This window comes from Leuciscus leuciscus (assembly GCF_965113295.1).
Source record: "Leuciscus leuciscus genome assembly, chromosome: 5".
Lineage (NCBI taxonomy): Eukaryota > Metazoa > Chordata > Actinopteri > Cypriniformes > Leuciscidae > Leuciscus > Leuciscus leuciscus.
Genome location: NC_138729.1, coordinates 35837865 through 35851032, shown reverse-complemented (window position 1 = coordinate 35851032; position 13168 = coordinate 35837865). Strand labels below are relative to the sequence as shown.

Here is a 13168-nt window from a genome sequence, read left to right as displayed (position 1 = left end):
ATCTTTGGGGGTTATCTAAATATTAAAATAAACAGAAAAAATAAATATACAATATTTATATTGATTAATAAATAAAATAAAAAGTAGAAAGGATAAGCAGAAAAAGATGCATCAGTGATTTCAGAGGAACACTATCATGATGTACGTCATCCTCATTTATCAATAAGCCGTAAAAATGTCATTTGTCGTCTGCCTTCTTTCACAACCCCTTTTAAATAAATTTCCTTGAAGGTGAATCACCAGAAACCTGATATGATCTGATGTCAGTTTTCCTCGGATAAACGTCTGTGAGTTTTATTTCCGGGTAAGTCACAAGTGTCCTATTTGTGTCACTTGATAAAGATAAATAAAGGAATAAATCACCAATTAAAGCTACCTCTTATTTTGCTGGTCACATGTTCTTTGGACGTGATGATCTGGTCCATGTCCGTGCGGATGATGGTTTCCAGTGGGGGGCGTCCTGCTTCACAGCTCTGCACTACTGCTTCATATTGTGCCTGAGCCTGGCTCTGAACCAGCCCGTACACTGCATCTGATATCTGACCACAAATCAGACAGAAGCCATTGTAATACATCAAGGTTGTTGTAGAATAGAAAGTCCAGAGGCCAATTGCACAAACAGTCTCTATGTTAACCAAGGGGTAACGGTCTTACTTTCGGATTTAAATTAGACCAATCTATCTTTTATGCAACTAGTCTTGAAGAAAAAACTAGATGATTAACTTGTAAGACTAGTCTAAGCAGTTTATGCAACCGGCCATAAATCCTCCTAAAAAGACCTTACAGTGCTTCTGGGCTACTGCCACAGAGGTACAGTAAAGACCCACATATAATTCTCTATAATAAAATAAAAAAGTTACCCATGCAAAGTCTCCCTATTAGCATTAATAACAGAGGTAGAGGTAAATCCTAGAATCTCACTTTTACTGTAAAATAAAATTTATTTACTTGGCAATATTTTATTTATATATATTTATACATATATAAACCTTTTTATCTCAAACGATTGACGTACCAACATCCAATTCCTCTGTCTCTCATGCATCTTGCCCTTCAGTTTGGGGGTGATGAGGTCTCTCATCTCAGGGAGGAGGGTCTCCATGACTAAGTTGGCGAGGATCTGAGAATATGATTGGAAAACAACTGAATGGGTGTGAAAATGGAACACTTTAACATGTGCATTTCTTGAAAACCAGCATAAAAATAATTCCTGAAAATTGATAAAGTCAACAGTATGTGTTTGAGTGACAGATCCAGATCACATAGGCCTGGAGGCTACATTAACTCATTCCCATTATTTTCGTTAGTTTGTCTGAAGCACAATACAAATGTAATACTCCCAGACTGGTCTCGACACTGATCATATACCATTAAACCTTTTATTGTGACTTCCCCCGAAAACCTAGAGGACTTTTGTTACCGCCTTACAAGAAAAATAAACCTGTGTAGGCTTAATCTCTATTATTCAGATAGAAATATTGTGAACATGGCTAATCTGTTCCCTACAAATCTAGAGTCAAGTTACTGGAGGTCACACTCCTGCGTCTTTCACATGATTTATCTCTGGGGTTTTTTTCTTCTTTTTTTCTTTTTTCTTTTACTTGCTCAAAAGAGAAAACAATGCTGTTTCACAACTCAAGAAAAGAAAAAAAAAACAATACTACTGTGATGCTGCCAGGAGGATCACATGCTAAACAATGACATTTTTAGCTTTATACTTTCAATATAGGCCTATTTCTTTATCAGATTATATGATAGAGCTGGCTAATTAGCCAAAGTATAAATAATTAAATTCATGTTACAGAGTTCCAATTCACAATGACAAAAAGTTAAATAAGGTCAGATTCCTTTAACACTGTTTATATTCTATTTCTTCACTCATTCGGTCAGTGTTGTCTGTATAAATGTTAATGCAGAATAATTTAACTTTTTTTCTTCTTTTAATATGAGTATCTATTTTCAATATTTATCTATATCAATTTCAATATTTTATAAAGTAAAGCTGATAGATACTTATAAACCCCACCCTACCATCCTCTTTCTCTGATGCTACACAAAAAAATTTCTACAGGGACACCATGATTTGCAATGGTTCACGTCCTGTGAATCAATTTAGCTCTGACCTTCAATCTATTCTATTATGGCCCAAACAATAACTGTGACACGTTTTCCACCAACCTGAAAGGGTTGTTTTTTTTTAGCGAAAAAAAAGAAGAAGAGAGCTTTACAGTACTACTGTTCCCAACCTTGATGTAAGATCACTAGATAACTGGATTGATTGTTTGTTTTTTAGCACATTGTTTAAAGGAACACGCCGACTTTTTGGGACTTTAGCTTATTCACCGTATCCCCCAGAGTTAGATAAGTCCACACATACCCTTTTCATCTCAGTGCGTGCCGTAACTCTGTCTGACGCACCCACCGCTAGCCTAGCTTAGCACAAAGGCTGGAGGTAAACGGCTCCAGCTAGCATACTGCTCCCAATAAGTTACAAAATAACGCCAACATTTTCCTATTTACATGTTGTGATTTGTATAGTCACAGCGTGTACAAATAACAAGGTCACATGAGACACAGCCATCTTCTAACCGTACACATACTGGGAACTATATTCTCAGAAGGCTAAGCACTGCTACTTGGGCGGAGTGATATGTAAAATAAAGAAATTCAAATATCTCCAAAGAAAATAGGTTGAGAACTCCTGTTCAAGAACAAAAAGGATCTTGCAAGAGTTGCCTAGGATACATACAAGCACAAGTGTGTTTTACCTGTGGAGGCGTCCCACACATCATGTCCCAGGTTCCATAATGACCATGGGCCTGCCGATAAAGTCGCACTGCGTCTGTGAATGCCGGGGTCTGAACTTTACATTCTTCAGGCAGTCCTGAGAAGAGAACATCATCATCATCATCATCATCATACTCAATATATCCCAGAAAATGACAAAAAAAAACTTTAACAAATCAAGAATCAAACACCATAAACATTAATTTCTTAATAGAATGACATAATAATAACATGGTACAGTTCCTCTCAATTTAGAGAAGTGAAAAGAAGAGGTGACACACAATGAAAGAAGAGTCATATTTATATACACATCTCACAATCAGATTTTCCCATCAAACCACAGACTTCAATCTGCTTTGGTCACCATGGTCAACAGGAAGCATTGCCTCATCAGTTACCATGGTAGTTCCCTAAACAATGGTATAGTTGCCACAGTAAACTGAAGAGTCATAGGGGACTCATCCAGCTGAAGTATCAATCTGATATGGTTTTTGAGACAGTTTGACAAGCTGCTGCTCAAATCTATAGCCTATGTCAGTTATGATGACACTCTAAAAGTCCACATATGGCAAAAGCCTCCTGTATGTGTGCGCGAGTGCCTGAACCCTTACAAAGACAGGAAGTTCAAGCAGGCTGGGTGTGGGGGGCTGGAGGAGAGCAGACAGGAAGTACAGCACTCCACATCAGCACAGCTTGATGCCTTTGTGAGTACATGCACACATGAGCAGGCGTATTTATGAACACGTGGGAAGAGCCGGAGATTTTTTTTTATGTAAAAACGAGAGAATAACAGTTTATTTAGACGTAATAAAAAGTATTTAAAAAAAAATGCACACATATTCAAGAATATTTTTCAACGTGGAGAGAGATTTGTAATGCAAAAATAAAAAGACAAGCATTACAAGCTGTTTTTTCAAGCAATATATATAATAAAACCTATATAATATTTTTTTTTTTAAATAATCCACACATAGGCAAACATATTTATGAACACGCGGGGAGAACCTGAGAGGTGTTACGCAAAAACAAGAGAACAACCGTTACGGGTCGCTTATTCTGGCGGTCGCCACAAAAACAACTGATCTCAAGTCCAAAAACACAAGGTGATCAAAGTACAATGAGAGAAAAATGAGGATCTTTGGTGAAAATAAATTCCTCTTTACGCACCATGGCCTAATGACACCAATGAGCTGGTAAATACCTTGCACAACAGGAGACTTGGTTCAGATAACACAAAGTTCAAACTATGAGGTTTCACATTTTTATCCCTTTCAGTCATCAAGTAACTGTGTGTAAATACTCGTGTTTAAGTGTTCCGAAATTCAAATTATTCGGACTATTTCTTCATATTTGTGTAGTTTCTTTCAGGTTGTCACGAAGGCCTTTACGGTGACATTTAATAGGCTTTCAAATAGCAACTTTGTGTCTGGACACTGGAGAGGTTTTAAACCACCTGGACTCAATTCATTAACATGCCTGTAAACCTGTTAGGTTGGCCAATAAAACCTTTCCAAGATTGACACGTACCATATACAGTGGTGGAAATGGCCAAGATGAACTAGGGGTACACTAGTGGGAAACTAGTGTGTTTCATTGATGAAGAAAATCCCATTCTTTAATATGCAAAATTTGCATAGTTTTATAACCCCCACCACCCCCTTAAAGCTAAAAGTGGGATGTGAGTCACAGTCTAGCTACTTCATGTAGGCCACCTCATGACCATTAATAACACAATTCACAGCAAAGTAAGATTTGTGACCTGCCCAGAGGCTGCATTGCTCCTTTTTAGACATTAAAGCCTCCCTCGCCCAAGCCAAAAATCACACAGGGAAGATCAGAAGAACAAAAAGGATAGAATGGTTCAATTAATTGCCGTCGCATACCAGACTTTACTGGCTCGCCAGTCCAAACAGATTGCTCATGACAGCACAGGCTCACAGAAGTCAACCAGCCAGTATACTTGCAGCAATGTCTAGGGTTGGGTACCGAAACCGTACCTATATAACCGGCATGTACCCGGACCGAATCAGAACGCAGATTTCGATGCCACTTAAATGCCTGAGCTGTCGATTGAAATATTCAGTGCATCACAAGATCAACTGCTAAATACAAACGTGCTTTGGCTGGCGCTGAGCCAGAGATTGACGCGCTAAGTCAGCACTTTTCACATATCACAACGGTTCAGTGTTTTCAACCACATAATGTTTATTTTGGGTTTCAGGCATTTAAACGCACATAAGTACTAGCAAAAAAATACATTTATAGTTTGTTAAACACACATTGATGTATGGAAGCGTGAAATAATATTACTTTCAATTATAATTTGACTGTGTTTTATTCATATCAGATACACATTTTATAGTTAACTATATAGTTTAATCTATTGTTCTCCCAGTTCACTGGTCACTTACTTTCATTTATTTCGGGAGAAGAGGATGAATTGAAGTGTTGTAAATCTGACAAATCCAATTTTCTGAACTGCGGCGCAAACTAACATGGCGGCGCACATCGCGCATTATTACTATTGGCTGTGGTGTGTCACGTGAGAAGCATGATGTATCGCCATGGAAATAATAAGGTGATGCGTTCTAAAATAACGGTCACCTTGTGCAGGACATGCAATAAGTCAGGAGAGGTGTCATATTTTGCCAGAGAAGGCAATTTTGGTCATATTTCTGCAAAAGAATTGCTGAAACTTGAAGCTGGTTTATAGCATACCAAGAATACCGACTACTTTGCTGTTATTAGTACTGTAACTTATTTAGTGTTAAATTATTGTAGTTGGGTTAGGTGGCTTAGGTTTTATTGTGAATTTGTTATATAAATTTGTTGAGTTTTGTTTTTAATTATATTCATATATTTAAGTATACTTTAACTTTTTTTATATTATTGTAAAATGGATTTATAAAAAAAAAAAAGTAAATAAAAAAGGTGTTCTTTAATGTTATTCACCATCGTTTTGTGGCTCTTTTTTTTTTAAGTATCGGTTCAGGCACCGGTACCGTTTTAAAAATATCGATTTGGCACCTGTATCGTTTCAAAAACCCAAACGATACCCAACCCTAACGTCTAGTAAAGTACGGTAGAAGGATGGATTGCTTTGACAGTTTTAGGATTAAGCAGTCTAAATGATGCACTTCCAAAAACAAGTGAAGGCTTGTCAGGATCCAGCCCTGATCTAACTCTGTTCATGCACGCTTGGGTTTACTCCTCTGGGCATTCATTCACAGAATAACACTGTCCTGTTGGAGCACTGCACGTTCCTGGATCCTAGAGTCCTGCCACCTTTTGGGACACAGATTAGCTGTTACAAGCAACTTAATATATTGAGTTAAACATAACATTTAGCTCTTAATAAAGAGCTAGTGAAATGCAATTTGAACCAACACTGATCCAACACAATGCTTACCACGACCATATCGAAGACATGTGCCTGGCTCCTGCTTTCTGTTTAGATGCTTTAATTCACAGCAGAAGTTGTGCCAAATAAACTTGCATTACCCAACACAATAAAAAAAATTAAAACATCTGTTAGAGCCATCTAATGTCAAATAAATAAAGAGAGATTAGCCTACTTAACTACATTTTATTGACTTTAATTTATGTATAATATTTATAGTCAGGGCTTGACAAACACCCGCCAAATGCGGGTGGATTTCAGCAGTGGCGTGTAGCGCAGTCACTCCTACTGCCACTTTGGCGGGTTTAATTTTATATATATAATATATTAATTTTTCAATTGTAGTCTTTTAAAAAGGCATCTGAAATAATAAACTAAGTGCAATGTAGGTGTTGTCAAAAATATAGATTTGATACATACTGTATCTACATGGAAATATCTGAAACACTTCCAATACTCATGAGGAGATACACGATACCAGCTGCGCTTTCTTGTTCTCATCTCTTTGACGGAGTTAACACAAAAAAACCCGCCTCACCTCACTCACTCGTTTCATTTTCTCCGGATGAATATTGTTGATGTTACAGGGCTTATGACGTGGGATTGCGCATATTGCCCATCATTTTACTAATTCCCCGCAGATTTTGTGCAGTCTCTCAGTACTAATTGTGTTATTCTTCGCTGCTTATTGTGCTTAAACATTAAAATACACACAAAATACTGTAATGTCAAAACGCTGGTCTTGGCGAGTATTCACATAAATACAGTCAGTTATGTTTTAAGTGAACATAAACAGTATTATAGGTCTGTGCTTTAGGTCTTAAAATGATTATGAGATAATATTACAAATATCTATGGTAGTTTTCCCCATGGTGTTGATGTCAAAATTGTGGCCAGTGAAAATGCTGAGTGGCTAGTAACTAGCCACAACCACTAAAACCACTAGCCACAGTGGCTGGTAAGCAAAAAAGTTAATGTAAGCCCTGTTTATAGTCATGTAAAAAGAAATCTGTGTTTTGATTAAGAAACATTTTCTAATAACCCAAATGTTTTAAACAATATTTTAATTTAATGAACAATAAATTAATTAAAACAATTTATTTAAAAAAAAACTTCTGATCCAAATGCATCTTTTACGTCATGTTGTCATGGTTAATCAGTAAGCAATAATAATGATTTAAGCTTTAACATTTTTGAGAAGGCTACCCAAAGCTTGCTTTGATTCAAGACAGATGTCACTGAAAGTAATAATAATAATTTGCAGTTCAGTGAGTTAATTTAATGAAGGATTTGTCAGACTGATTCAAACTTGATTCAAAGTAACTCATGAGTTTGAGTGTTTGTGAATTTGAGTCATGTCTGTGAATCGGACAACGCTGTATGCTGTATGTTTTTAATTTATTAAAAATAACTGGCTTATACGAGTCGTTTTATAGTGAATCAGACCATTTAGAAAGATGATTCTTTCCATCATTTCAAGCTACTGTCTTTTTTATCTCTTCACATTAAATTTGGACTGCAAACTCACATCGGCAACTCAGGTTAACTTAACTGATTACTTTTGCTGTGGCAAAGTAGATTTGGGGAAGGATTGCAGGAAAAGCTGGCACTCACAACAAGCTCACAAAATAATGACTGTACCAGGACAGTACTTAACATAATAACAGTACTTACATAATGAACGTGTGATTTTGACAGGTAAAAGGGAAGGGCAATTACAGTCGTCAAATTATGAATAGCAGCCCATTATGTGATTCAAACCTACACTCCTTCTGCAGATTTTGCCTTAAACTGCAGGGTCCAGGTACATACAAAGAACATTTGTTCTGCAATCAATACTGCTGAAAGAGTTCAGTATCTGTGTTTAGACAAATTCCAGAAATTAAGCACTACGGGGTTTATGCTTCATCAAAAGCCAAAAAAGAAAACCACTTATCCACTCCTATTAGTATCTGTGATAGAGACAGAGAGAGAGAGAGCACGTGAGAGAAGAGCGAGAGAGGAGATTCCTCTTTATTATGTGATGTCAAAATGGTCAATGTCACCACTCTAGAAGCGCAGTCTCTGCTAACATCTAACCTTCTTACCAAACAGTGAGAATAGAACGTTACAGAGTCTAACACATTTTAAATATGTCAGAGAACATCATAAACTGACTAATGAATAGCAAAGAACTTAACCAGAACTGAACCAGCCCTTATTTGGGGAAAAAAGGGGCTCTGCAGATGTGCTTGCATTCAGAACATACTACACGCAGCAGGGATTTGGCTAACTCTAACGCACACACACACTTTTAGATGGCCGCCTTAATAGCCCAGGGGACATTACTGCCCTCGCCGCAAGTGTGCATTCCCCTCTCGGCAGCCTCCCATCCAAACTGAATTATGGGTTGACAGCCCCAGCTGTGACCACTCTGGAATCTGGACTACAGCAGAGAGAAAACAGCTCTAGTAGACGTTGAAGCTATCATGAGACGTCTATGAGACACAGAGAACCTCACGACCCAACATTTACAATACAATACGTACAACAAGACTGAATTTTCAATGACATCAGTTAGTGTCAACACTGTCAGACCCCTTTCCCCCAGGCTCAATGAGTAGGTTATACCATAAGCGGGGCACAGCACCCTCTGAAAACTACCCTACACTGAAAAAATTATAAAATATATACAGTATGGTAAAATGTGGATATCACATTATATGTACTTTTACTGCAAAATACTGTTACATTTGTGGATTGTGGAAGTAAAAACTATGAATTACAATACAGAGTGTGTGTGTGTGTGTGACATCACATATGATTATATTTTGAATAAATAATTTAGTTTCTTATTTTTGTCATCAGTAATGTGTATATGGCATGTTGAGTTTGAGTTCCATTTTCTGTTATTTTAATTATTACTTTAGAGTCATGTGTTTTCCCTGATGGTGGCCAATTTAAACATACTGGTCATGTTTTATGAAAAGACCATTTCCGATGAACTCGTCATAATGTGGCTTTGTACCACCTGTATTATTATGGTGGTTACATTCTAAGATGAAAAGCTGATTTTTGTAGTTCAAGCAGCTTGGTAAATTAACATTATCTCAGTAAATTAAATGTATGGCTATAAATAGTAAATTTACAGGCACAAATATGCCATCCAACAATTACTGAAACGTTGTCATAGAATTTTTAACGTTGAATTTAACAGGATTTTTTTTTTTAGCAGTGCAAAACCATAAGGGCCCACCAACCAGTTGACATAACCTCAATAAGTTTAACAAACAAGTATACACTTGTTTTTAGTGGCTTGACAAACAGGTTATCAAGTAATCTGACAGTGACATCACTGTGAAAGAGGGAAACTCTCACAGTACATTAACCTTCTAGTAGCCTTTAGGCATGGTGTAACTAGATTTACACAAGCAAATTCTTGAGAAAGATTTGTAAACTTAAATGCAAGCATGTCGTCTAGAAATATAACCGAAATGTTTTTTGGGGAATTTACTTTGACTAGAATTATACAACAAATAAATGGTCTTTTCAAATCACATTTCATTTAATTGGCATAAACAAAACATAGAAAGAGACAATTTAGGATAAAATACTATAGTTTCTGTTAATTATATAAAGTTACATAAGCTCTACAGAATAAACAGTCATAGAGCTCTCACACACAGGGAATGAATGATGGCAGCACATCTCCAGCTTTCCCTATGATCTCATCGGACTCTTTTTACAGCCTTGAGCGGTTAAATTCTTTCTATTATCAAACAGGCCAAATGACTACAGTCAACTGTGCCAAACGTTCCGCTCGAGTTTCCTTTTTGATAAAAGGATGTCTAAAAGAGGTGATTAATGAAATAACACATCAGTTAATCTAGCAAGTTTGAATGCAGCTTATTCTAACAAACAAAAGAATAGCAATAACCGTAATGAAAGAGTCATGCCTTGAATATGTGTCCGGGTGTTAAAGTGACAGAGGGGAACGTGGAAACTTGGATGTCTCAAACTTAAAATTAGTATGATCCCTTTTAACAACAGGGTTAAGACTCACCATTGTTGGTGTGTCGGACGCAGTCTTGAAAGACGGCGTTCCACTTCTGCTGCTCCTTCTCGGTCACAACGCAGAAATAGTAGTGGCGAGCATAAGGGTGCCAGAGGATGAGGGGAAACTGCGTCGCACATTTCAGGAATGGAGAACTGCCAACTTTAGCTTTTACACCTGGAAAACGCATGTTGCATGATTCAATAATATTCTATTAAATATGGCCCGATGAGAAGATCTCTACAGCCATCATGATCACAGCTGTACAACATACAAAGATCACAGTGCATTTCTTCACACTCCTTTTCCATCACTTCTTATCTGGACTCTATACAGGCTGCAGGTTCAATACAATAAATATATATATATACTTACAGTGCAAGTACACAGGGCTGGGTAATAAACACATTAGGTTTTTAAATGTCAGAGCCACATGACTTAAACATTATATGTGTTTACAAGAGTCTTGTGTGACAGAATCGCTTACAGACCTTGTCTATGTAAAGTTATCTAATCTTTCAACTTCATTTTCATGACAATGTGACACTAGTAAAACCAGTAATCCAGTGACTTTCACACAGTTTTATAGAGCTTTCTTTATAGAACTTTCCATTAGGAAAATTATTTTAAGAACTCTCATTCCTCCCTGAGGTTTTCCCATCTTTCTTTCTCATTTTCCACTCTCTCCTTTTGACTGACCTGGTAGGCTAGTGTTAAGGAGCTCGAGATATTCCTCCATAGAGGTCAAGACCCTGTAGCCAGCACAGTTAATGGTGCCTTTAGGATGCAGCCCTCTGTCATGGGCCTAAATCAACAGAAACAGATAAAGTATATAAGGACATTTCAGCAGTTTAATTCATTTAAACAAACAAATGAATAAATGTTGTTACTTGACAAAATAAATGAATAATATATGACTTTTATAACTCATACATTATTCATTTATTTTGTCATTCATTAATCTTATTAAATAAAAACTATTTATTTAATTAGTAAAACTTCTGGAATCATCAAACATGTACTTTACAGACACAAAAATGATTATATATATATATATATATATATACACACACACACATTCTATCATAGCTACTTTTTTGGCCAAATAATAAATAAAAAAAAAGGCCTTGGCATTTGCACACTTGCATTTAACGTTTTTTTTTATAAATATAAATATATATATAAAAACGTTAAATGCAAGCGTGCAAATGCCAAGGCCTTTTTTATTATTTGGCCAAAAAGTTGCTTAGGTGACCTGGCAGATAATATTAATCTATTACTACTAAAATGTAGTTCATTTTGTTGAGTTTTCATTCAACTCATTACCTGTTTGTTATCATAATAGTTGATGTTATAGGAGTCAGGAATAAAGAGAAAACGATTCCTCCATTTTTTGTTGTCTTCTAGATACTGAAACAAAGCCCCCGAAAAGATGGACTTATTCTTAAGAGGCACCTATGAAGGAAACACAAGAATTGAAGTGCGGTTCAAACAAGTTGTTTAAGCAGAGAGAGAAAGAGAGATGTCCCTCTATTTTCAGTGAGGACCCAGTACCTAATTATACATTATGTAGGGAGATGTTAAGACTGGAAGTACTTAATTTATGTTTACTTTGCCCACCCAATGTCTCGGTCTACAGACATACACGCATGCACACCCCGATTGACGAATAAAAAGCGTGCAAACTGCACATCTTTACAGGGTCATACTGTGATAATACTACACATTTCAAATAAACAAGTCTGCATTTGTTCAAACAGAGTAATTATCCCCAATTCCACTTTGCTATTTGACATTACAGACCATCAGTTCTGGGAGAAATTACCCTGATTTAAATAGTTTCACTTGCTCCTCAAAAAAAAAGAAAAAAAAAAGAAGAGACAAATACAGCTAAAAAAAAGAGGAATAGAAAAAGGCAGAGCTTTACCTTCCTGTGCAGGAGCTGAGGCTGAGGGCCTCCTCCACCCTCTACGTCATAGCGCATCTGGTTAAAGAGAGCGACCGCATACTGCTGTTCATATAGCCGACCAAAATCTCCCATCAGCTCCCCTGTCCGTGCTAAAAAAAAAGATACACACACACACAAAAAAAAATTAACATACCCAACAATAATGGACTCACAAATAAACTGGTATATATGCAACTATCAACAAAACAGTTGTAAAATATATGCAAGCATAACATTATTGCTTAACCAACACTGTTTCTCGACAAAGGCATATCGACATGACATTTTCGTGTCACGAGTAGCTAAAAAGTAAACCCTGTTACTTTTTTTTTTTTTCATAGGAAGGATGGATATGGAGAAGTAACCTTGGAGTGAAGTGACATCAAAAACTTAGAATAAAATGATTGACAACTTTGTTTTATAAACAGTTTTTGTTCTACTAGTTGAAACTCTCTTCACATCCTAATAGCAATCAATAATAGAAGTGGTCTAAATATTAAACCATGTACATATATCTTCTGTGGAAGTCTCAGAACTAAAAAAATTTCGCCCAATCACTGCATTCAGTCCGACCTGTCTGTCTCAACATATGTTTTTCCATACCTCTGCCCATTTCATGAGGCTAGTATGCAGAGTTGCAGACAGACAGTCACCGAGCGCCAAAAACAAACAGCAGCCATCTTTTACAGTTCCTCCTGAACCAAAACAACGAGCTTATGGCTGCGTTTACACCATGTCACAATTATGTTGAACTATGAACTATGAATTCATGATGGCAACCCGTGACGTTCTACCCAGAGCTGTTCACGGCCTCGGATTTATGCGTTTCTATGTCAACACTATCAACACCGAAATGAACCTGCAGCAGTCAGGTGGTACAAGTAAGAGCTCTGTAAGTTGTTTACATTCATTATTATTGTAATTAGGGCTGCCCCCTCATATTTGACTAATCCTTAGTATAAAAAATTAAATAAAATAAAAAGCAGTCCGTGAGGGACAG

At 36.7% G+C, this 13168-nt stretch overlaps 1 protein-coding gene across 1 annotated transcript in view; it reads right to left on the bottom strand.

Annotated features, from left to right (window-relative positions):
- Positions 1 to 13168, bottom strand: part of niban2b (niban apoptosis regulator 2b) — a 29890-nt gene that overhangs the window by 6312 nt on the left and 10410 nt on the right. Inside the window, exons 2-8 of the mRNA XM_082169852.1 lie at positions 12148 to 12278; positions 11547 to 11675; positions 10920 to 11025; positions 10230 to 10397; positions 2769 to 2884; positions 1016 to 1120; positions 377 to 539 (exon numbers count right to left, since the gene is read on the bottom strand). Coding sequence (XP_082025978.1) covers positions 377 to 539; positions 1016 to 1120; positions 2769 to 2884; positions 10230 to 10397; positions 10920 to 11025; positions 11547 to 11675; positions 12148 to 12278 — 918 coding nt within the window. The remainder of the gene's footprint in view (positions 1 to 376; positions 540 to 1015; positions 1121 to 2768; positions 2885 to 10229; positions 10398 to 10919; positions 11026 to 11546; positions 11676 to 12147; positions 12279 to 13168) is intronic.